General features: G+C 40.1%; 4 protein-coding genes across 4 annotated transcripts; 2 read left to right on the top strand and 2 right to left on the bottom strand.

The window, feature by feature from the left end:
- Nucleotides 1–225: 225 nt before the first annotated feature.
- Nucleotides 226–4,320, bottom strand: tlr21 (toll-like receptor 21). The gene is made up of 2 exons (XM_023261756.3): nucleotides 3,746–4,320; nucleotides 226–3,360 (listed from the first exon to the last, which is right to left on the bottom strand). The coding sequence occupies exons 1-2, from the start codon at nucleotides 3,923–3,925 to the stop codon at nucleotides 268–270; spliced, it is 3,273 nt and encodes a 1,090-aa protein (XP_023117524.2). The 5' UTR covers nucleotides 3,926–4,320; the 3' UTR covers nucleotides 226–267.
- A 137-nt stretch (nucleotides 4,321–4,457) lies between these two features.
- cnfn (cornifelin) lies at nucleotides 4,458–6,409 on the bottom strand. The gene is made up of 4 exons (XM_023261755.3): nucleotides 6,253–6,409; nucleotides 5,750–5,885; nucleotides 5,522–5,658; nucleotides 4,458–5,357 (listed from the first exon to the last, which is right to left on the bottom strand). The coding sequence occupies exons 2-4, from the start codon at nucleotides 5,871–5,873 to the stop codon at nucleotides 5,268–5,270; spliced, it is 351 nt and encodes a 116-aa protein (XP_023117523.1). The 5' UTR covers nucleotides 5,874–5,885; nucleotides 6,253–6,409; the 3' UTR covers nucleotides 4,458–5,267.
- Nucleotides 6,410–12,261: 5,852 nt separating this feature from the next.
- On the top strand, nucleotides 12,262–14,768 carry cxcr3.2 (chemokine (C-X-C motif) receptor 3, tandem duplicate 2). Its single transcript, XM_023261772.3, has 2 exons — nucleotides 12,262–12,657; nucleotides 12,923–14,768. Exons 1-2 carry the CDS (start codon nucleotides 12,553–12,555, stop codon nucleotides 14,024–14,026), a joined length of 1,209 nt encoding a protein of 402 aa, XP_023117540.1. The 5' UTR covers nucleotides 12,262–12,552; the 3' UTR covers nucleotides 14,027–14,768.
- Nucleotides 14,769–17,021: 2,253 nt separating this feature from the next.
- LOC111562957 (C-X-C chemokine receptor type 3-like) lies at nucleotides 17,022–22,498 on the top strand. The gene is made up of 3 exons (XM_023261773.3): nucleotides 17,022–17,578; nucleotides 18,056–18,403; nucleotides 18,712–22,498. The coding sequence occupies exons 2-3, from the start codon at nucleotides 18,065–18,067 to the stop codon at nucleotides 19,477–19,479; spliced, it is 1,107 nt and encodes a 368-aa protein (XP_023117541.2). The 5' UTR covers nucleotides 17,022–17,578; nucleotides 18,056–18,064; the 3' UTR covers nucleotides 19,480–22,498.
- Nucleotides 22,499–23,012: the final 514 nt, after the last annotated feature.

Raw genomic sequence — 23,012 nt, 5'->3', positions numbered from 1 at the left:
CTGTTGTAAAAGCAGTTTTTTTGTTGTTGTATTGCTGTATTTACATGCAAGAAAGTTCATTTGTAGAAATTCTGTAATTCAGAGATACTATATCAAATGTTGCTATATATTAAACTTAAGTAATCACAAAATCTTAAATTACATTGCTGATTGCACTGTGCATTCATACCATATCTTAAAGGTCTTGACCCCCAGCAAAAACTGAATTATTAACATGCTGATCAGATTATTTTGATTAATACCACAAATTAAAGTATCACTGTCTCATTAAGGTAGCAAATAACTGTTTTCTTCTGCTGCGTGTTCCTCAGAATGTTCAGTTTCTTCCCTTTCAGGAGCAACAGAACCTACGCTTACATCATTTTCTTCTGTTTTCACCCTGCTCCCTGTGCTAATTGCCCTCCGTAACTGATTCCAGAAAAGGTCTTGGGCTTGCACCGGGTCGGTACAGTCAGATCCAGGCCACTGCAGATAAGTCTTCTTTAACATGACTTTCCTCATGCGGTGATAGGATGACAGCTGCCTCTCAGGTATTGGCTCCAGAAACACGAGCAGTAGAACATCCCGGTGCTCATCAAACAGTCTGTAGCTGGCCAGTTGGATTTCCAGTGAACACCACTCGCTTTGTAGGAATTTCCTGCTCACCACACAGATAGTTTTACGGCTGCTATACACAGCAGAGACGATGTTATCCACAATATAGCGGCCCAACTCAAAGTCCCGGTGGTGTAGGCACAGTTTAAAAGATGACCCATTTCCCTCCAGATTGGGCAGCAACTGGTCCATGACCCATTGTTCATCAAAAGAATTATAGGAAATAAATGCATCGTATTTGCATTTTTCCTCCTCCTCTCTGAGTCTGCTCCACTGCTCACTAAACCAGGAATGGAAGACATAGTAACTGTACTTCATTTTCCAGTAGAGTTTAACATAAAGTAAAGGAGTGACAGTAAACAGGAAAATCACAGCTGCTGTGCTAAAGAACAGGTACTCCCCTAGATCTATGTAACAAACATTTGTAGCAAAGTTGTAAAATCTCTGTTTAGCATCGTGTTGGCATGGCAGATGGTATAGATAAACAATCTGAACATTTTTATTCTGCAGTGTGTAGTTTTGCAGTAAGGTGTTCTTGCACGTGCAGCTTAAAGGCATATTACGTATGTCAAGGTAGCGGAGTTCAGGTAGACTCTCAAGTGCATCTACAGGAATGCTCTGCATCACATTGCGGTTGAGCTGCAATGTATGTAACTTTGTAAGATTTCCAAAAACCTCTTTTGAGAAATTCTGAATGCCCATATTTTCTACAATCAATCTAGTCAAATTATGTAGATTTTTAAAGACACCTGGTTGCAGTTGTGTAACCCCAACACAGCAGTTATCCAATGTGAGGAACTGTAAGCCTGTCAGATCATCAAAGACATCAGGAGATAGATAAAAGATGTTATTGTTGGTAAGGTACAAAAATTTCAGTGAGTGGAGGCCACGGAATAAAGTTCGGGGTAAGACTGTGAGGCCATAAGGTCTCTGCCCATCCAGTTTGAGGTCACTTAGTTTACTGAGATTCAGAAATGGTGAACTGATATTTTCGGTGAGGAAGCGAATCTGATTTCTTTGTAAGTCCAGAACGGTGAGTGTATCTTGAAAACCACGATAGAGAGAACCGTCAATCTGTTTGAGGTTGTTTCCATCTAGATAGAGTTTAGCTAGGTTTTTTAACCCATCAAGGCCAGATGGCTGAAAAGAAGTAATCTTATTGCCTCCCAAGTCCAATATAGTTAAATTTCTGAGGCTACTGAAGGTTCTGTTGAAAATAACAGAAATACGATTGTTGCGTAAGTTAAGGACTTGCAGGTTGAAATTGTCTTCAAATGTGTCATTAAACAAATCAGTTAAGAGATTATTATCCAAACGGAGTGTCTCAAGCTTTTTCAGGCCTTTGAGAGCACGATGATGGAGAAAAGCAATATTATTTATGTTGAGTTTTAGTGTCTTGATATTTGGTGTATGATAGAAAGCATAATATTTAACTACGAGGATGCGATTGTAACGATAGCTCAGTTCTTCCAGATTTTTAAAATGAACTGTACTTTGTGTTTTACAGGATGGGAGGGAGGTGAGATGGTTATGTTCTGCATCAAACCTATTTATTAGTTTGTGTCTATTGAGAAATTCAAGACATCTTATGTTCTTCAGGTTGTTGCGTGATAGATCCAAAGCCCCTGTGATTTTTGGACAGTAGTACAGTGTGTTGTTTGTTAGTTGTTTAATTCCATTATTTTCCAGCCTCAAATTTTTAATCTCTTTCTGCTTTCTCTTCAACATTTTGCATAGTTCAATGAGCATGCTGTCATTCTTTAGACCCGTGCCAGAGAAATCAACGTGACCTGCATTGACATTACTGATTTTTAAAAACTCTACTACCTTGACACTTGTTGATTGCAAACGCAGATAGCTTATATGTCCCAAATCCACTCCGTGAAAGGCCAGCGTAGAAAGCCTAGAATTGTATGACAAATCTAGCACTTTAATATACCTGAGAAATGAATGGTTACTTCCGAATGTATACAGATCATTTTTACATATATAGAGCACACTCAGATTTTTGGGCAGTGACTCATTTGAGTGACTGAGAGAAGTGAAATCGTTAAAGCAAAGGTCTAATTTCTTCAGTTTTGTTAGATGTGACACAGACTTAGCAATCCCTGAGAAATTTGTCAGAAGGTTTTGCCTCATGATTAAGGTGTCTAGACTGAGAACAGTAGAGAAAATGCCCTCGGGGAGCTGCTTTAACTTATTGTGTGTCAGCGAAAGGAAAGTGAGGTTGTGCAGGTACTTAAACAGAGAACAGTTGAGTTCTGATATGTTGTTAAAGGACAAATTTAGAGACTTAAGTTGAGTCAGGTTTTGGAAAGCTAACTGACCAATGGTCCTCAACTGAGTATTATCTATACTGAGGTACTGAAGGTTTGACAGATGAGCAAAGCTGTTGTCGGGAATGTACCACAAAGGACTAATGGAGATCGTGACATTGAGAGCAGACGGCAGCAGGTCTTTTGTATAAGCACTCATGTTTGTCTGGGTTCGACGGATGCAGTGGAAACTTTGTCGGTTTGAGTACGGATCTTCAATGCAGTTGTGAAAGCTGTAACTGCAGATGAGTTGAACAACAGCAAGAGCAACTGCAGCTGACAACAGCTGATGGACGAGAGTTGCCATTTTGTCTTGTTGCACTCCAGAGAAACAGCCCTTTAAATTACTGTCGTCTGGGTTTTTGTTGATTGGGCTTGTTTGACTATTATGCTGAAAACATCTCTTAGCAAACTCTCTGGGTTGTTCGTCAATTGAAAGCAGTACAAGAATCTGAGGAAAGAAAACATGTTTCAAATGAGTCTGAGAGTGAATGAATTAATGCAAATTCTTCATTTCTAAGCAGAACAAACCAAATGCAATCTTCAGGTTTTTATCACCACTCATACTTTATATGTCGGTTGTTTGGTATTTAAAGAATGGTATTTCAGTTGTAAAGCTCTCCAAAAGTCTGAGATGTAACACTGAAACATTGTGAAAGCAGCAAATTGATTAAATAACATTTCAAGTCTGATTTAAGTCTAACAAGCACAGTTTGGCATGCTACTTACTTTAAAATAAACCTGACAAATATAGATCTCCAAAAGAAGACCGATGTTAATGATGACTTTTTTATGACCAACTCAAACAGTTTGCATTAATATATAAAATATCTTACCAGAAGTAAACTGCAGTGTCGCCAATTTCCAGAAATAGTCTCAAAGCATCCTCGAATCCTGAGATCTTGTCGTGTTTGCATGCACTCTGCATTATCTTCGAAGTTGAGAAGAAATTTGAACCTTGTACAACCTAGGATAACTTGGTTCCTCTTTTTCCATGTTTTCATTTCCGTTTTCATTCTGCGTTTATGGTCCTCCTCCTTCCCCTGACATTTGTGTTATTTCATTATAGTTGACACAATACTGTTAAAAACATTCCATGAAACAGTTGACATTGTTGGATAAACAGCTGCTAATTTGGAATTTACTGCTACATTAATGGGCTTTATTTTGTAAATGAAAAAGTAACCACACATAGAATGGCAACATTATTATATACAGGGTAATTCAGAACTAATCCGTGTTTGTTTTTCTATCCCATTGTGCGTTTAAGATTCCAAAAAGAAAGTATTATGCTGTAAAAGCTTGTTCTTTTCCTTGAGACATTGTTTGAGAATAACAGTGATAAATTCAATAATCTTTCTCATAGTTTCATGCTCTCGTCAGATCAGGAAAGTTGCTAAATATGTTGCCATATTTAAAGTTAACCTTAACAACAATATTTTGCCAAAGCACTGCTCCCTGTTCAAATGAATGTTGTTCATGTGACCCTGTCTCTTCACATAGCTCTGACCAGCTAAGAAACACACTTATTCAAAAAAGAAAGAGCGGTTCAACCCATACTTCTCATTTTAATGTTTTTTTGCAGCCCAGGCATTTTGAAAAAGTTGAAAAAGTTCTCAGCACAACAATTGAATGTGGTTTTACTGAAATACTGTCGCTTGAGTGAATTGACATCAGTCAGTTAAACATCTATGAGACTTTTACAGAATATTACATGCATACATAACACACACATATTACTCAATTATATTGTATGAAAAAACAGTATTTCATTGTGTGAGTTCATCACTATTGACTTGTTGATTTACTGTACAAGAAAAGTCATTGTTGCTGTAAACCTCAGCAGTTCCTTCTTCAGTTATTTATTTATTTTTTTTTTATTGGTTCCTTGCATAAACACAGTTTCAACACAGTGTGTCGCTGTTTAACCTATGATGAAAGATCTCAAATATTTAGCCTGGTTCCAAGTCTCTAACATGCTGCTCACATTTCAAATATTTTAAAATATGAATATAATGTATTTATATATAAGTATATATAACATTTTTTTCTACATTGTATACAATTGGTTAAGGAAGGATCAGCAAAGCAAGAATTTTACTGTACAGTGTAGCTGTCTAGTTTTCTGTGCATATGACAATAAACCTCTTGAATTCTTCACGAGTATACAATAACAGAATATGATAAGAAACAAAATAAATTGGCAGCTAAGTTTGATTATCAGGCTGTTATTCTTACTTTTTAGGCAATTACATATCTAATTATGGCCATGCCAATAAATGTAAAAGTTTTATTTCATAACCAGAAATTGTGTAAAGTGTCAAATTTCCACATATCATCTTCCTTTGTCCATTGTTTTCATCCTCTCGTCTTCTGCTCCCGTGCCATTTGACACAGTCCACACAGCGGCAGACATGCCATGACTACCCAGTCATCACACACTGAGCCCTATAGGAAAAAGCACAGACACAGTAAACTGGTGACAAACATCATTACTCTCAAAAAAAATAATGGATGATATATTTTTTTACAGAACCATTCTTCAGTGCAGACTCAGTTTTATCACTTATTTTGTGGTCTAATCAGTGTTTAGACAATTTTACCACACTTACTCCAATGCGGTATCTGTTGCGGATACTTGTCCTTAAAGCAATCATGGCGCCGGGCAGAAAGGGCAAACAGCAGCTCTCATCGCTATCCTGAGCCACCTTACAGGCCAGGATACAAGGAACAAATGTTGCACAAAGACCTGGAGTTGAGAGATAAATTGTCATATTGGAATTCATTTTGTACTGTTGGTAAACTTTAGCTCGCTTCCACAAACCCATGTAGACACGTACAGATGCCGCAGTCTTCACAGCAATCGCACACATTTGAACTCCATTCTGATGATCCAGAGGACACAGTGTACTGTGTGACTGTGACCTGAGGCTGTGAGTTGATCACAGTTGGCTGGAATGCCATGGCTGCAAGTAGCTGAGAAGGAGTATGAGGAAGATTCAGAAAATTAAGTGTGTCACAGTATTATTAAATATGAACAATCTCGGTTCTTGTCATATTTAGTTGGATTTTTAAGCTGTGTTTGCGCTATTGTTTCCTCCCAACCAATATCCTTCTCTGTATACAGCCTGGATCATCAAAGCTTCTGAAGATCTTCATCCCAACCAAAAGCAAATCTTACACCAACAATTTAGTCTTTACTAACATAGCACAACAAACCGGATAGAGTGGCTTTAAATTAGTAGAATGACTTAGTGAAATTAACTGAAACGAAAACTCAGAGACCCCCACATAACAGTACTGGATAACCTTGGTTTAGTAGAAAAGTTTCTTCATATTTTACCTGCGGAGGTAAGTGTATGGTTCCTTAAAGTGTGATCTGAAGTTGAAGATGGTTACCAGTTCTATCCACAAACAGGAGGTTCCAGGTTATGGCCACAGCTCTTATATGTAGTGTGACATCAGTTGTGGACTGGAGCCCAGTTTGTATGGTGCTATAACATGACAAACAATGACCATTTGGGCAGGTGTAAACATCATGTAAAGGAAGGAACTTTAATGTTTAGACTTGGGGCGTATCACACCTTTCAAAAGGGTGCACTTACCCTGAAGCAGTCTTTATCAGCAAAGCACAACTGAAGGACAAAGCAACCACATATTGCATATTTGTGTTCCAGCAACTAATCAGTGAGGTTTTACCTTTAGAGTGGGTGTGGTGTGTGTACACACAGATGGGCCCAGCTTTTATACATCAAAAACTAAGAGTAAAACAATGAGCTGTGACCTCAAGCACAGACCTGATTGACTTCAAAAATGATCTCTGCTTTTATGCTGCAATACAGATGGTATCTCCATAAGTACACGTGCTAGAAGACACTCAACACGTGCATGCTGGAGTTATATGACCTAACTATCCTGAATACAACACCTATTTTTCATTCGTTGATTTAAGGTTCCTCATTAACTGTACTCTTTAAGTCTCCAGATTGTTCATATACAGTTGAAGACAAAGTTATTGCCCTGCCCTACTTAGTACCACAACCTCAAAAAGTTTGATTTACTAATGATACTGTGCAGACATTGCCTAGTCTGATGTCTATACAACTCATTCATATACTCAAACACATGTAAACATTGAGTTACCTAGTCCTTTAAACATTTATAAACGTGGCCTTGCTGTCCACCCCTTAGTCTTGCTTTACCAGCCCATCCTGTAGAAAATAATTACCACTTCACTTCAGTATCCTGTCTGGGTTCCTGGAGACCCTGTCACAGGGGTGGTCGGAGAACCCCATCGCAGACAGTCAACAGGCAGAGAGGCGGAGTATAAAAAAGGTTTTATTAACAGAAGGCATACTACAGAATTAAACCAATCTAAACTAAATGGGGGGAACGAACAGAACGTAAAATCAAGCCTGGAGTCAACTAAAATCTGGAATCTGAGTGCTGGCAGAGGCTGGAGCGGGGCTGGGGGCAGACAAGACAGATTCAGAGCACAGCAGGCTGGTGATAAAAACAGGAATGGTAGGAACACAGGGGGTGTAACCAGGTCCATCTGGGGCTATGGCAGACTGAGGGTGAAGCAGGGATCGGCAGGAGAACTGCATGAGGTGTGACTGTTTCCAGGTGAGCTGACCACAGCAGCTGTCTCCAATCAGCAGACTGCAGGAAGCACAGAACAGACAGGGAGGGCAAAAGGAAAAAGAGTGAGAGAGGAGAGAAAGACAAGAGAAAGAGAGACAGAGAAAAAAGAGGGAGATCGAGGGAGGAGGAAGGGAGACGGGTCATGACAGACTCTGGGTCCACTTTAACTGCGTATTTAATTTATACAGTTTTATCATTGTGACAATGACTTTTCCCAACTTTTTAATACTTTATTCTAATGATTTTAAACTTATTACATCTTTCAGAAGTACATCTTTTTGGATTCTTAAAGACACCTGTTTGAAAACACGGCTAAATGGTAGTTTTTGTATGCACTTGATCGGTGTTGACAGCAGTTTCTACGCAGCACTACACACTCAGTCAGTCTGATTAGATCATGGTTCTTTGAGTTTTATAATTTATTATTATTCATAAAACATATTCATTCAGTGCATCAGTGCATGGTATTAAAGTCAGGTGACACAATCTGGCTGCAGCTGTGTTCAGCCAAAGAATTTAGTCATAACTTTGGCTCAAAGTCATCTTTAAAGTTTGGACAGAAGACTGATTTGAGATTGAATACTGAGTTGTATTGAATAACATGGAAGACTGAGGTAAACTGAAACTGGGGTGTTGTAATTTTCAGCACTTTACATGCTTTTTTAAGTTAAAGAATGTAAATTATGGCACCTAAAAATGTATATCAACTACATGGCTTGTTTAACTCTGTGTGGTGTTATTTCCTTTTGCCAAATAACAAACTTGAAATTTAAAGTATTAACAATAATTTTAAAAAATTGTAACTTATCTGTATTTTGTTGATTTTATTCATTTTTTAAAAAATTTTTTTACTGAGTCAAAACAACTCAGCTGAAGTTTGCTTAATATAGTTGGAATGCTTTTGTCTTATGTGGTCACACAATGCTTTTATGGTCAGTTCTCTCCTTTGTCTCCTTTTAATTTACAAACCTGGTTTGTGAAAAAGGGGAAGTGTTCCTTCTTCAGGAAAGGAGCAATACAATTATGATCTGGTTGCAGCTGGTAATGAGAGACTCAACCAGCAGATAATATCATAAACAAACCTAAGATTTTAGTGACACCCACCAACCAGACAACAGAAAATTTGGGTTCTATTGTCATGACTCAAACATATAATTTTACATGTTTCTTGAGAAATTTTTCTAGAACACATCTCAAGTGTCTTTAAATAAATTATTCATCTTACAGTGCTTTAGTCTGAAGCAGGGTTTGATTTAAATCTAAATTACAACACCTCTATTGTATAGCAAATGTACAGACACATAAGTTTAAAAATGTTGTTTGTATTGCACACATTTATGATAATGTTGCACAATAGTATAATTTACCAGAAGACCCTCAGTACAGACAGACAGAACCGCAAGAGTTTTCAGTTCCCCACAAATGTAACACATTAGTTGTTTTTGAAAACATATCAAATACCGAAAGGGGATTTGACTCCTCTCCATCTAGTCTCTGTGTTTGTGACTCATCGCTCAACTCAACCAGCAGAGTCTGTACGTGTTACTCTGCAGTCAAACATTTCTTAAACATACACTATATTGCCAAAAGTATTCGCTCACCTGCCTTGACTCGCATATGAACGTAAGTGACATCCCATTCCTAATCCATAGGGTTCAATATGATGTCGGTCCACCCTTTGCAGCTATAACAGCTTCAGCTCTTCTGGGAAGGTTGTCCACAAGGTTTAGGAGTGTGTTTATGGGAATTTTTGACCATTCTTCCAGAAGCACATTTGTGAAGTCACACACTGATGTTGGACCAGAAGGCCTGGCTCTCAGTCTCTGCTCTAATTCATCCCAAAGGTGTTCTATCAGGTTGAGGTCAGGACTCCGTGCAGGCCAGTCAAGTTCATCCACACCAGACTCTGTCATCCATGTCTTTATGGACCTTGCTTTGTGCACTGGTGCACAGTCATGTTGGAAGAGGAAGGGACCAGCTCCAAACTGTTCCCACTAAGTTGGGAGCATGGAATTGTCCAAAATGTCTTGGTATGCTGAAGCATTCAGAGTTCCTTTCACTGGAAGTAAGGGGCCAAGCCCAGCTCCTGAAAAACAAGCCCACACCATAATCCCCCCTCCACCAAACTTTACACTTGGCACAATGCAGTCTGACAAGTAATGTTCTCCTGGCAACCACCAAACCCAGACTCGTCCATCAGATTGCCAGATGGAGAAGCGCGATTCGTCACTCCAGAGAAGGCGTCTCCACTGCTCTAGAGTCCAGTGGTGGCTGCTTTACACCACTGCATCCAATGCTTTGCATTGCACTTGGTGATGTATGGCTTGGATGCAGCTGCTCGGCCATGGAAACCCATTCCATGAAGCTCTCTGCTGAAGCACTGTTCTTGAGTTAATCTGAAGACCACATGAAGTTTGAAGGTCTGTAGTGACTGACTCTGCAGAAAGTTGGTGACCTCTTCACACTATGTGCCTCAGCATCCACTGACCCCACTCCATCAGTTTACGTGGCCTACCACTTGGTGGCTGAGTTGCTGTCGTTCCCACACACTTCCACTTTCTTATAATACAGCTGACAGTTGATTGGAATATTTAGGAGCGAGAAAATGTCACGACTGGATTTGTTGCACAGGTGGCATCCTATCACAGTTCCATGCTGGAATTCACTGAGCTCCTGAGAGTGACCCATTCTTTCACAAATGTTTGTAAAAGCAGTCTGCATGCCTAGGTGCTTGATTTTATACACCTGTGGCCATGGAAGTGATTGGAACACCTGATTCTGATTATCTGGATGGGTGAGCGAATACTTTTGGCAATATAGTGTACCTTCTCCGTCTGACTCCATCTGCCACTGGATTAGGGATTTTTTGGGTGATCAGTCCCAGGGGGTGAGAGTAGGCCCCCGTGTCTCTCCAGCCATCAGCCTCAGCACCGGCTCCCCTCAGGCCTGTGTGCTGAGCCCCCGACTCTACACCTTCTACATGCATGACTGCGCCTCCACACACCCTAGCAACAACATCATATAGTTTGCTGATGATACCACCATGATGGGGCTCATCTCAGGTGGGGACGAGTCTGAATACCAGGACGAAGTAGAGCAGCTGTCAGTGTGGTGCACAGACAATAATTGCATCCTAAACATCACTAAGATGAAGAAGATCGTCCTAGATTTCAGGAGGAGGACAATGGATATTCAGCCCCTATACATTGGGATGGGGATTGGAGAGGGTCTCCAGCTTCCAGTTCCTGAGGGTGCACATCGAGAACAACCTGACCTCGAGCACCAACACTAAAGCCATAATCAAAAAGGTACAGCAGAGACTCTATTTTTGCTTGTGTCCTCTGATCAATTCTCAATTGAGAGAGTTAACATATTGTATCTGCATGTGGTTTTCCAAATGCACTGCAGCAGACAGGAAGGCACTCCAAACAGTTGTCACCACGGCCCAGAGGATCACCAGCTGCCTCCTCCATTCCCTGGAGGAACTCTACAGCTCCCACTGTGTCAGGAGGGCACAGTCCATTCTCAGGGATCTAACCCGTCCTGGTCATTCACGCTCTGAACTGTTACTCTCAGTCAGATATATCAGTATTAAAGGCCAGAACCAACAAATTAAAAATGTTTTTTATGCAAGAGCCATAATTACACAATACAAAACAATATCAAATATTAACACAAAATATAAGTGCAATAACAATCATACATGTGCAACAATCTGATGATGTGAAATGACTGATGATTGTGTATGTGTGGTTAAAATGTTTTTTTAATTCTTTTTATTTCTCAGTTGCACTCCAGGGCATTTTAGGCACTTTGTTATTTTAATTCTATTTCTTTTATATTTCATTCTAGTCTTTAAGTTCTTTATTCCAGCCTTTTACCTTTTTCACGACACCTACGGTAGGATTGCACCTTCAGTTTCATTGCACGTGTTCAATGACAATAAAGACATTCTAGTCTATTCTATTGAACAAATTTTTAAATCAAAACCCTCTCAAATGTTTGAAATGACAATATAATATTGAGTGAATACCACTTTTTGTGGGGGGTCTTTGACACTGCAGCAAAGAAGCATTTCCTCATATTAGGCATTCACAGAAAGTTGTGAAATCCTTACCACTATGTAAGCACTCAGACAAGATTTACGTTTCCCCACAGGAGTGTGTGTTTTTTCTTTAACTAGATTGATAAGCAAAGACTTCATTTCCTGTTGTCTTCTACGTGTACCTATTCTTTATATAGTACTCAGTATGTCCTGTACCAGCCTCTTAGTTTGCATCCTGTCATAAGATCTCAGAGGGTAATTCGTCTTGTCCCTTTTTTGATATACAATGAAAACATTACAGATTTTACAGTATATTTTATTTACACTGAGGCTGTTCTCCTTTTTTCTTTAAAAGTTGTTGAAATCAAAAGCAGAAAATATGTTGTAATCCTATCAAAAATGTTTATTTTGATATTCTGAGCTTTGTGAAACTCACTACGATGAAAAAAAATACTTCTAAAAAGTCATCAACACGTTACTACAACATTGGACGTGTGCTATGCTTCAGATTTATGCTGAACACACGGGTGCACCATAGTGGAGACTGAAATTGCTGCCAACCAAGCACTTTCACTTCCCCTCTAATTGTGGAGGATTGTTTTGTTAAAGCAGTTTGTTAAGGGCTGAACCTACAAATGTTCACTTTTGATCATAAGATCTGTAAGCAGTTTGCATAGATCAACTGGATGTTTAGCATGCTGTATGCATGTGTACAATTTTGAATATTTTTCCATTTGGAGTACAACAGTCATGCACTGTCTGTCTGGCAGATGTGTATGACTGCAGACCTGTTTTAAAAATATATGTTACAATTTCCCTTGTACAGTCATCAATTCCCACTATGTTTGTATCCGTCTAAACTGTGCAAAGATTCAGTTCCTGAAATGCTTACTTCTTCTTTCTGATGCTCTACCATCTGGACAAGAAACTGTGGAAAAGGATAGCTACGTGTTTATGAGCAGTGTGCTCTCTTCTCTCTTTGTGAAATTCAAGTGTTCTGCTGCCTCCAACTTCACTGCAAATATGGATCAAGTCATGACAACCACAGCAGATTACTGGGTGAGTGGATTTTTAAAAAATATTTATTTTTCATTTCATTTTGGATTTTATTTATTTCATTGGCTATCAGGAAACACAAAGGGCTAAATAAGACTTTACGCTAAGATATTTTCCATGAAAAATAAATTACATTCCTCCATACCTCCAATTTTGAGCTAAATTTAAAAAATTATAAGATGGATGGAAATCTTTCAGTGAAGGAAGCTTTTCCTGCTCATGTTCTTCAGATATTTGACAGAAGCCTCTTTATCTTTCTTGTCAACAGGAGGATATTTATTATGACGACAATAACACGCTGCCCCCTGAAACCAGTGGAGTTATTGCAGCCCCATGTTTACAGGAGGACATCTATGGTTTTGCACAGAAGTTCTCCCCTGTTGTATACAGCCTGGTGTTTGTCTTGGCTGTTATAGGCAATGTGCTGGTGCTGTGTGTGATCAGACGCTACAGAAACTCTCAGAGTGGTGGAGCTTGTGCCTTCTCTCTGACGGATACCTTCCTCCTTCACCTGGCTATTTCTGACCTCCTGCTGGCCTTCACTCTGCCCCTGTTTGCAGTGCAGTGGGCTCATCACTGGGTGTTCGGCTTGGCTGTTTGCAAGATCTCCGGTGCCCTTTTCTCCCTGAACCGCTACAGTGGCATCCTGTTCCTGGCCTGCATCAGCTTTGACCGATACCTGGCCATCGTTCACGCTGTCAGCTCAGGCTGGAAACGCAACACCTGCCATGCCCAGTTTGCATGTGCTGTTATCTGGGTGGTCTGCCTGGGCCTGAGTGGAGTAGACATTGCCTTCAAACAGGTAGAAGAGGTACACACTGTCGGCCACCGGGGGCCGCCCTTGTGCCAGATGTGGTACACTGGTGACTCAACACAGTGGCAGGTGGGCCTGCAGTTGGTCAGTGTGATTCTGGGGTTTGGGGTCCCCCTGCTGATCATGCTCTACTGCTACATCCAGATCTTCAGGTCTCTGTGTAATGCCACTCGTCGTCAAAGGCGCAAGTCTCTTCGCCTCATTATCTCCTTAGTGTCTGTGTTTGTTATCTGCTGGGCACCATACAACTGCTTCCAGCTGGCAGACAGTCTGCAGAGGCTGGGTGTGGTGAGTGGAGGTTGCCACTTTGGCCGTGTGGTGGACATCGGGACTCTGATCACTGAAAGTGTAGGTCTGTCTCACTGCGCCCTGAACCCTCTGCTGTACGGCTTTGTGGGGGTGAAGTTCAGGAGGGAGCTGGCCAGAATGTGCAAGGGACTGCTGGGACAGAGAGGCTTGCTTGGGATGGAGGGTTGGAGGGAGAGGAGGCTGCGAAGAACCACACAATCATTCAGTTCTGCAGAAAGTGAAAACACCTCCTACTCTGTCATGGTGTGATATCTGTTGGTGACGTGAAGGAAAAGGAAGACGTAGGTGGGGTGGACATGATAGATAGCAGAAAGTGAACTGGAGTGGAGTGACGAGAAAATATACTGCATGTCAGTAAATTTTATACTTTAAATAAAAAATATTCTCAGAAGAATAATGTTTCTCCTGTTATGCATGTCTTATATTGTTGCTTTGATCTCTAGTTGTTGGTTCAGAGAATGCTGTGGTAAAATCCTTAGGTGGAGGTGGAGCACAGAGTAGAACAGACGCCTACATCCTGATGGGGTAACAAAACATTTCATGACAACCTGTTAATTTGTGTGTCCATATGTCAAATCTTGTAAAACATCCACATTTCATCATACCATCCAATAAAAAAGCTTGTTCAGCACTAAAGAGGTAGACTGCTGCCTCAGCGCTCAGACTCATATCTCACATCTGTAACTCAGTGTATTTTTTGTGTCAAATTTCTCTCTCAGATTGTTTGCGATAAAACAAGTTTCAGCTCATAAAACGGTGTCAATGACTCTGTTTATCTTCTGTATAAAGCTGTATATGTTGAAATTCATTTTATAGTACTTTATCCATGATGTATATAGAGCTGTGTGCTTCAACATTGTCCACTGTGTTGCAAAAGAGGAAATGAATGACTCACTTTGAATTTTGTATGTGACATTAAAAACCAACCTCTTGTTGAAGTTGAAAGATTTTTATATCGAATGTTTTTAATAAAAACAAAGTCTCATGTTCACCACGAGTCAAAGTGTCACATTACTTCTCTGCAGGTTTATTCAGGTTAGCTTTCTTGTGGTTGATAGCAATGAACACAGGTACAGGAACTAAAATGAACTGGGTGCATTGATGGCACGATGCACCCTTTGGAAGGATGATGCATCTGGTTCTGCATCATAGCAACACTATCCGAGGTGCAGCACCACAAAACTCAGTCTAGCAGTACTTCCTCTCAGAGCATCTACAGGCAACACATGGAGTTCCAGATTATCCTAGATTATCGTTAATGTTAAGGAATAGAAGTGTCACAGACCACAGCCAATGGTTGAGTATTCAGACCCTGTAGGTGATACTGCAAGGTAAATATACTTTATAGGAGGCAATTACACAAAAGCACTGTAAGGAAAATGTATCTGTATCATCAAAAGTACGTTTCATGGTGTTACCGGCCTCCAGCCTAGGGGTGCCTGTGCCGGTAGCTTTGTTGCTTCACAATTCTCAGAAACTATGGAGCAGTAAGGAACAGACACAATTATCTGTGTGTGACCGCTGCAAGCGTCATTTTATTCTGCCACTTACATGACAGTACGCTTCAGTGGTGTTTCCCTTACTGGTCCTGGCACTTGGGTGACACCTACTGTCACAAAAAGGTTATGACAGTGACCTTTTGACATTCTCATCTGATTTAAAAACAATTAATAAAATAGCTCTACAATGTATTACTGTGTTTTGTTTTTTTAAGTGGGGTGTCAGTTTTTCTATAATACTTTTAATAGAGGCTTTTTCCCATCCTCTACAATGGTCATTCAAAATGTCCCCTTAACTGCTGTCATTACTGAGCATAATTAATTTTGGTGTCTTGATATGTAGGCAGCATGTTGCAGCTGAACCAGGTGAAGATAATTTTAATTATTTATATTCTACTGTTCAGCCTTAATCACTGGTTTACATCCCGGCCTTCCTAGTGAGGATTGAGCGGTGTATAAATAATGGATGGATTTTCAGTCGGATAACAACATTTTTAAATGAGTGACCACATGTTTTACATTATACATTTTAAATGTGGCAAGTAAATCTGGTAGTGAGATTAGTGGAGCTGGAATCTAAAATGCTGCATTGCATAAAATCTTGCATTGAAAATCCTGCTTAAGTAAAAGCATAAAAGTAATCAGCAGAATGTACTTCACATGCCGTAGTAAAACTGCCAAAGGGCATGATCCCTGAGACTAATAAGACATACCAGGCAGCACAAATGATGCAGCTATAGACCAATGTAAAACTTGCTTTATATACAGTTAAATACTGTGTTTTAGTTTAAGTCAATGTGTATAAGTGAAACATTTCCCTTTGAATTTAAAGCATCTTAAAATACTTAAAGAATATAAACAGTAGCTTTCTTGAGTAAATGTATTACATTCCTCAGCAGTACTTGATTTTTAGGGGGGCACACCTAAGTTAAACACTTTACAAGGTTAAAGTGTTGAGTGTTTTTTCTCCAAAAAATAATACAAATAAAAATAATTCAACTTTAAACACTGATATAAAATCATAATGGCTTATTGTGGTTTTCATTTAGCATATTCATCCCGACAACCAAATCTGTGGTTCGCGTCCCGGCCTGGACCTGGGATCTTTCTGCGTGGAGTTTGCATGTTCTCCCTGTGCGTACTTCCTCCCACTGTCCAAAAACATGCTGAGGTTAACTGGCGATTCTACATTGTCATTATGATTGTTTGTTTGTCTCTATGTAGAACTGTGATAGACTGGTGACCTGTCCAGGGTGTCTCCTCCTTCGTCCTAAATCAGCTGGGAGAGACTCCAGCGTCTCCGCAGCCCTAATGAGGATGTAGCAATGTATAGATACTGGATGCATGGATTCTGACGACCTGTACATAAGAGCAGGTCTCAGATTTTATTGTTCACTTTGAAAAACACAAACACAACAGCCCCATCTAGTGGGAAGCGGTGCGTTGTGCGGCGTTTTGTCTGCTTTGTGTGCAGCACGCCGTGGTGCTCCGTGTCAAGCCGCTCATAGAAAGTAGCAACACGGAAGTATAACAATATATTTTTCAAACCTAAACGCCCGTTTTCCACAGTAAAGGCATTTGTCATGAGTACTGTTTCATTTCAGTGTATAATTATACCCTACGCTGCTTCGAAGAGCGCAGATTCTTTTTCAGTCTCTTTTCTCTTAATTTTTTTGCAGTGAATTTCAGCGGGAAAAAAATATTTTGAAAATCCTTATTCGGGTAACACTGCATTTCGTGCGACTTGGCAGATTTGAAAGCGGTGACACTGTGCGAGCGGGATGACATTTGATGAACCAAAACAGGCCATTAATGCCGCAGCTAAAGTCTATGTAAGTCCATTCTGTGCGCCTCAGAGGCGTTCAGTTCCCAATCTGCGTGAGAAATGCGTCGCTGATGTGAAACTTCCGGCTGAGGAGCGCAGTTTTTCTCACCGTCCTGTTCTTCACTTTACTCTGCTCAGTGGTTTTGTTTTTTTGTTTTTTTTTTCTGAAATCGGGCTCAGCAAGTTTAAACATGCGACTCTCGTGTGATTACAACTTTAATGATCCCTGAAGTTTAAGCGCAAAGTCGAAAGAGAAAGCCCGTGGTGCATTTTTCAGCTGGACTTGACGGGCGCACGACAGCTGCGGGATCTTATCTGTCCTCCCTCCAAAAACACCCGGTAGCTGCCGTTTAAAGCCCGTCGGTGTGAAGGTTTATACGCAGGTTGCAGAACTTGTTCTGTTTTAGTATCAGCAGACCACAGTGAGCTGAGAGATCATCCTCTGACTCTGCAGCTGAAGCCTGGATTTCACTGCCAGTAAGTCGTCATGTATTTGTCAACCTCTTTGTCTTTAAATGCTTATAAATATATTCTTCATTTCGCTTTCTGTTTCTGTGTAGCCTTTAGTTTTCAAGTATGTGTGTGTGTGTGTGTGTGTGTGTGTGTGTGTGTGTGTGTGTGTGTGTGTGTGTGTGTGTGCGCGTGTGTGTGTGTGTGTGTGCGTGCACGGGCGTGCGGGTGTGCGCGCATGACCAAGGGGAACTGTGTTTTCCATTTAAACCCACTCCACAGTTGCCTCATTCAGTGACATCGCACCATGTGAGTTTAGTATGAGTCTGAGCGTGTTTATAAAGTGTCAGCCAGGCTTCCCAGGATGATATTTTTAAAAACCTTTACATCACTGCCACCCATCTGATGCTGCACACAGAGAGAAGAGTGTGTTTTTGACATCCAGCTTGAGCCACCACAACGTTTTTGATTTCTGTCTGAGTTTTACCTTTTTTGTCTCCACAGCAGGTGAACATGGACGTGGATCTAGATGGATTATTTCGTCAGAACACCACATATGACTATGATGACAACTACGAATATAAAGGGGATTTTGAATCAAGCAGTCAGACAGTGGGGATGCCGGTTTTGTACTCTTTTGTGCTGATTGTAGGCCTCCTGGGGAATATACTGCTCCTGGCACTTCTGGCTCAGAAGAGGCAATCATGGAGCATGTCAGACACCTTTATCCTCCACTTGGGTGTTGCAGACATCCTGCTTCTGGTGACGCTGCCCCTCCAGGCTGCACAGGCAGCTCAGCATTGTGAATGGTGCTTTGGGATCTTCTGCAAGATCTGTGGAGCTGTTTTTAATGTAAGTGCTAAATGTTGTGTAGGAAAGGTTGAGACTGAAAATGAAAGTCAGATCTTTTCAGTGAAGCTATGAGAACGTTGTGTTTGGCTGTAGGCCTTTTTGTCATTTATTATTGTTTAATCAAGCTTCTTGGCAGAACAGGGTTGTTGGACTTGATACTGTTTTTGAGCAAATGTACTTCCCCAGTGACATTCTCCAGGCATTTCAAAGTTTCTGGGAAGATGCAAGAGGAGGGGATTACAGCCGGGGAGGGGCGAAATTTAAGTTGTAAAGATAATGCATAACTGTTCTCCTTTTCTTTTTTCTAGATCAACTTCTACTGTGGGATCTTTCTGCTGGTTTGCATCAGTTTAGACCACTACTTGTCTGCCGTCCATGTCGCCCACTTGTACTCTCACAAGAAGCCCTGGTTAGTTCATATCAGCTGCCTCTTGGTCTGGCTTGTTTCCCTTCTCCTCACCATCCCTGACTGGATTTTCCTGGTGGAAGAGAGAGATCCAGTAAAAGAAAAAACATTTTGTGTGCACAGCTACTCTCAGTCTGTAACTGACTGGCAGCTGTTGTCACGTTTGCTCCACCACATGGTAGGCTTTGTCCTGCCTGCAGGCGCCCTGATCATCTGCTGGTCCTGTATCTTACTACGGCTTCAGAGAAGCTCTAAAGGCCTCCAGAACCAGAGGTTCATCATGGTCATCCTGCCTCTGATAGTAGTATTCTTTCTCTGCTGGATGCCATATAACATCACACTCCTTGTGGACACCTCCAGGAGGAGCTCTAAGGAGTCTCACAATGATTTATCTGGAAATCCTGAAGGTTCCTTGGAAACAGCTCTTGCGGCCACCTCTGCCCTAGGCTGTGTGCATGCCTGCCTCAGGCCTCTGCTGTATCTTGGCCTGTGTAGAAACTTCAGGAAACGGTTGCTGGACATGATGAAATGTGCTACAGTTGAATCCAAGAGTTCACTGTGGGAGCTGAACGTGGGTGAGGAAGTGCTGCCTGACCAAAGTCATGAGGGGGAAGAGCTGAAACAGATGACAAGTGCAGAGCATCAGGTGCAGTCAGTTCAGGGCAGATGACTGGAAAAAAATGTTTTGCTGTGACTCAGAAGTGATCTGAATAATGATCCACCCCTGAGTGGTAATTAGAGGCCTTGGTCATCATGTCATTGGTTCAGTGGGCGGAGGACTATATTCTGTGTAATGGATAGAAATAGATATTTATAAAAAGAAAAGACTCTCACATTCCGCTTTTAATGTGATGGTTTCAGAGCCACGTCATCGTGTCATGAATTGTTGTACTTTTTAAGCTTACCACTTTAAATCATGAACTGTAGATATCTGTATTTTATTGTGCAATGTTATTGTTATTCTTCTAACTGAAAACAAGCAGTTTCCATTATTTTATCTACAGTAAAAATCATTATGTCAGTGAAGTGTTTTCAACTTTTTTACAATTATCATAAAGCTAATGCCATAACATTTGAAACTGAATAGAATACATATTTTATTCTTGCCAAAGCTGTTGTGTTCTGGCATTAAACAGGCTGACACGGTTTGGAACTTTATCACTGAGAATACTTCACTGTTCATTTTGTGAGCTAGTTTTTGCTTACTTTTTTTCTTAGTAGAGATGGTGAATTCCACAATTGCACAGTGAGTGTGTGCATGCCTGTGTGTGACTACAGGGGACTTATGGAATTTCCCTTCGGTGAATCCCACAGTTTTTGTTCTTTTTGACTGCATTGTTACAACATTACTGTGTGGGTTACACAAGATGACACAAACAGATCATGACATCATCAGTCAGGTGACAGAGCACGACCGAGGAGGAGGAAGAAGGGAAAAAAAGCTCTGTTGTTGTTGCTGCAGTCTTTCCGTAGCTCTCTGTTAAACTCTAATCAAAGGACTTGGCTGTTTGGCAGAAAGACATCAGCACACTTTCTGCTGTTACTGAGGAAATGAGTAGGTGACAAAAGAAGGGAAGTTAGAGATCAACATCTTGTTGTGACATTCATAGTACATGTTGTGCCAAACAACAAAGCCTGTGGTTTTTAATGCTACGTTGCTCTACAGGTTGTGACCTGCCAGGCAAGCGTCATTTCTGGGCTAAAGGCATAATAATGATACTCATCTTTGCAAATGTAACTTTAAATAGAGAGTACTGTCATAGTTGGGTGCTCATTTGGAAACTTAATGTACAGTATTTTCACACTCAACAAACATAAACCATTTCCTCCTCTCAGACCAGCTCTTTTCCTTCCTCTTACAGCTGAATGATGTGTTTATTCAGAGCCTAAGTCTCATTAAGAATGTGACCTAATCTGAGAAATACCGGTTGACAGTAACAGCAGAATCCCATCATGTTTATCACATTACTGGTAGTGATTACTCTTGAGCATCACATTAACTTGAAGTTTTATTTCCTGCTTCAGTTCAAGCTGATCTGTTATACACAAGCAGCTGACCATGATTCTTTAATAAGTAACAAATGTGTTATCAGCACAAACAAAAACGTTGGAAAACGGTATAGATTCCTCCAAAAAAATTAGGCAAGAATGCTTTATTATAGTTTAAAAAACATCATGACTGCATGATTAACAACAAGAAACATTAATGTTGGCCTCATTGTGCTTAATGTGTTTGAATGGGTTTGCAGCCAAGCTCTTCAATCCACTGTATTACTTGCTGCTTCAGGACTGAAATGTTGATAGTTTAGACACGCTGGTTGTTGCTAATATGATCCTGTAAAGAGCCACGACCAGCCTGCAGTGTTTATCCATTGCTCACCCTGGTATGTTCATCATGTAAGGCTGAGCAGCAATGGCACATGTGTTTTATATATGTATTAGTTGATCTGGATAAACCTGTCTTCAGTCACATTATTTCTGTGTGTTCATTTTTAATCTTGTCACCTATCAGTTTTCTGCTGAAATCATTATGCGGAAAGATGTGTGTCAGCTTTTTGTCACTTTGCTTCCGTTTCCTGTCAAAAAGATGCAAACTGTTTCCAATGAAACTGCTACCTGTGGGTTTCTATTTTTAATTATTCCTACATGTATTCTGCACATGATTCTAGTAACTGTTAGAAAGTTCTCTACATGTGCAGGGTATATCTTATAATGCATCAAATGCTCAATGCAAAAAGAAAGAAGACAGAGGGAGAGCAGAAATGAATGTTGTACAATCTGACTTCTCCTGAAATTTAAGTTGTGATCCTCTGTCTCACACTTCAGTCTTAACATATATTGTGTACACTGCATTTTCAGAACCATGATCTTAGCTTTACAATGTGCAAAAATCTAGTATGTGATCAAAAAGATCACAATTCAGAAAACCTATGAACTTGATGTTACATTCCACAGTGCATTTTGAATAAGAAACACATAAAACAGGCAGGGGATGAAGTGCATCCACTGTTTCTTGCCTGGCTCTTTGTCTACCGTAGAATAAAGATACAGTTGGACTTCTATGTCTTATAGATCATTCAAAATTGTGAGTTGGTTTTGGTACAATATGTAGAAAAAGAATAGGAACATTCTCATTACAGTATACAATCCCTTTTAAATAATACTTCTATGGCCAGCAACTAAATTCACTTGAGAAATAGCGCATTTTATTTACTCATTTAACAGTTTCAATTCATTCTTTTGCAAAATTTCAGCCTGCTCTAAATATGTGTTTTGCTTTGATTTTAGTAGTTTTTTTTTTTTTTTTTTACCTCAAAACAGTGGTAAAATTTTCAGACCATGAAGAAAAGAGTCTGGGATTGAACCACTCTGAGGCTGGGAGAGACTATATATAATTGCATCAACCTCTGAATAGAGCAGAGCAGAAAATTATAGAGTCACTCTGGCAAATAAAAATGTATTTTACTCCTTTATCAGTACTCTTATTCCTACTGGTTGACTGATAAGATTTAGAACCACAGATCTTTCCATGAACTGTTCCTAATGCATATGTTATTTTAAATGTGTGTTTATTTTATTTTATTTTTATTTCTAATCACCTTTCTGTTTCCTCTGTTGTTATTCTCCTTTATGTTGAGCAAAAATAAAATTTTACTTTAGTGTACAATAAAAATATCAATTTTATTCCATACTTGCAAACACAGCTGGTAATTGTATTTGGCTTAAATATACATTTAACGTTTTTTTTTTTTTTTTTTTTTACAGTTGTATGTAAAAATGCATGAAATTGACTGAGTGATAAATTGTAATTTTGAAAGATGTGGTCAATTAAAGTATTTTGTCTTAAAGAAATGGCAGCTCTCAAGCTTAGTTCACATTCAGTTCCTGTGCCGTGCTGTCCTGACTGTAGGAAGAGTTTTGAAAAAGTGAACTATTGAGAAATCTATGAGCAACTGTGGAAAATTGTGCAACGTTGTACTGGCCGTTGTAGCGTACTAAGGAGCAGAACATTCCAGAGCTGCACACAAAGGTTCAAAGACCCTCTCTCAAAGCTATAAATTTGGTAAGACACCATTTCAGGAGACAGCTAACCCAAAATTCACCTCCAAATAGAACATCTGCTGATTGGATTTTTACGAATAAAGGACCACTCACGGCACTTTTGGAGACAACAGGATGCCTCCTACCTCCACTAGAATCTGA

Source organism: Amphiprion ocellaris, chromosome 9 (genome assembly GCF_022539595.1).
Source record: "Amphiprion ocellaris isolate individual 3 ecotype Okinawa chromosome 9, ASM2253959v1, whole genome shotgun sequence".
NCBI lineage: Eukaryota > Metazoa > Chordata > Actinopteri > Pomacentridae > Amphiprion > Amphiprion ocellaris.
This window is presented reverse-complemented; position numbering and strand designations above follow the sequence as displayed.

Coding starts and splice junctions, on each gene's coding strand:
- tlr21 (XM_023261756.3), bottom strand. CDS start 3,925: ATGAAAACGGAAATGAAAACATGGAAAAAGAGGAACCAAGTTATCCTA. Junction 3,361..3,745: donor GACACTGCAGTTTACTTCTG/GTAAGATATTTT, acceptor TTCTTTCCTCAG/ATTCTTGTACTGCTTTCAAT.
- cnfn (XM_023261755.3), bottom strand. CDS start 5,873: ATGGCATTCCAGCCAACTGTGATCAACTCACAGCCTCAGGTCACAGTC. Junction 5,659..5,749: donor CTGTGAAGACTGCGGCATCT/GTACGTGTCTAC, acceptor TCTCAACTCCAG/GTCTTTGTGCAACATTTGTT. Junction 5,358..5,521: donor GCAACAGATACCGCATTGGA/GTAAGTGTGGTA, acceptor TTTTTCCTATAG/GGCTCAGTGTGTGATGACTG.
- cxcr3.2 (XM_023261772.3), top strand. CDS start 12,553: ATGAGCAGTGTGCTCTCTTCTCTCTTTGTGAAATTCAAGTGTTCTGCT. Junction 12,658..12,922: donor CAACCACAGCAGATTACTGG/GTGAGTGGATTT, acceptor TCTTGTCAACAG/GAGGATATTTATTATGACGA.
- LOC111562957 (XM_023261773.3), top strand. CDS start 18,065: ATGGACGTGGATCTAGATGGATTATTTCGTCAGAACACCACATATGAC. Junction 18,404..18,711: donor TCTGTGGAGCTGTTTTTAAT/GTAAGTGCTAAA, acceptor TCTTTTTTCTAG/ATCAACTTCTACTGTGGGAT.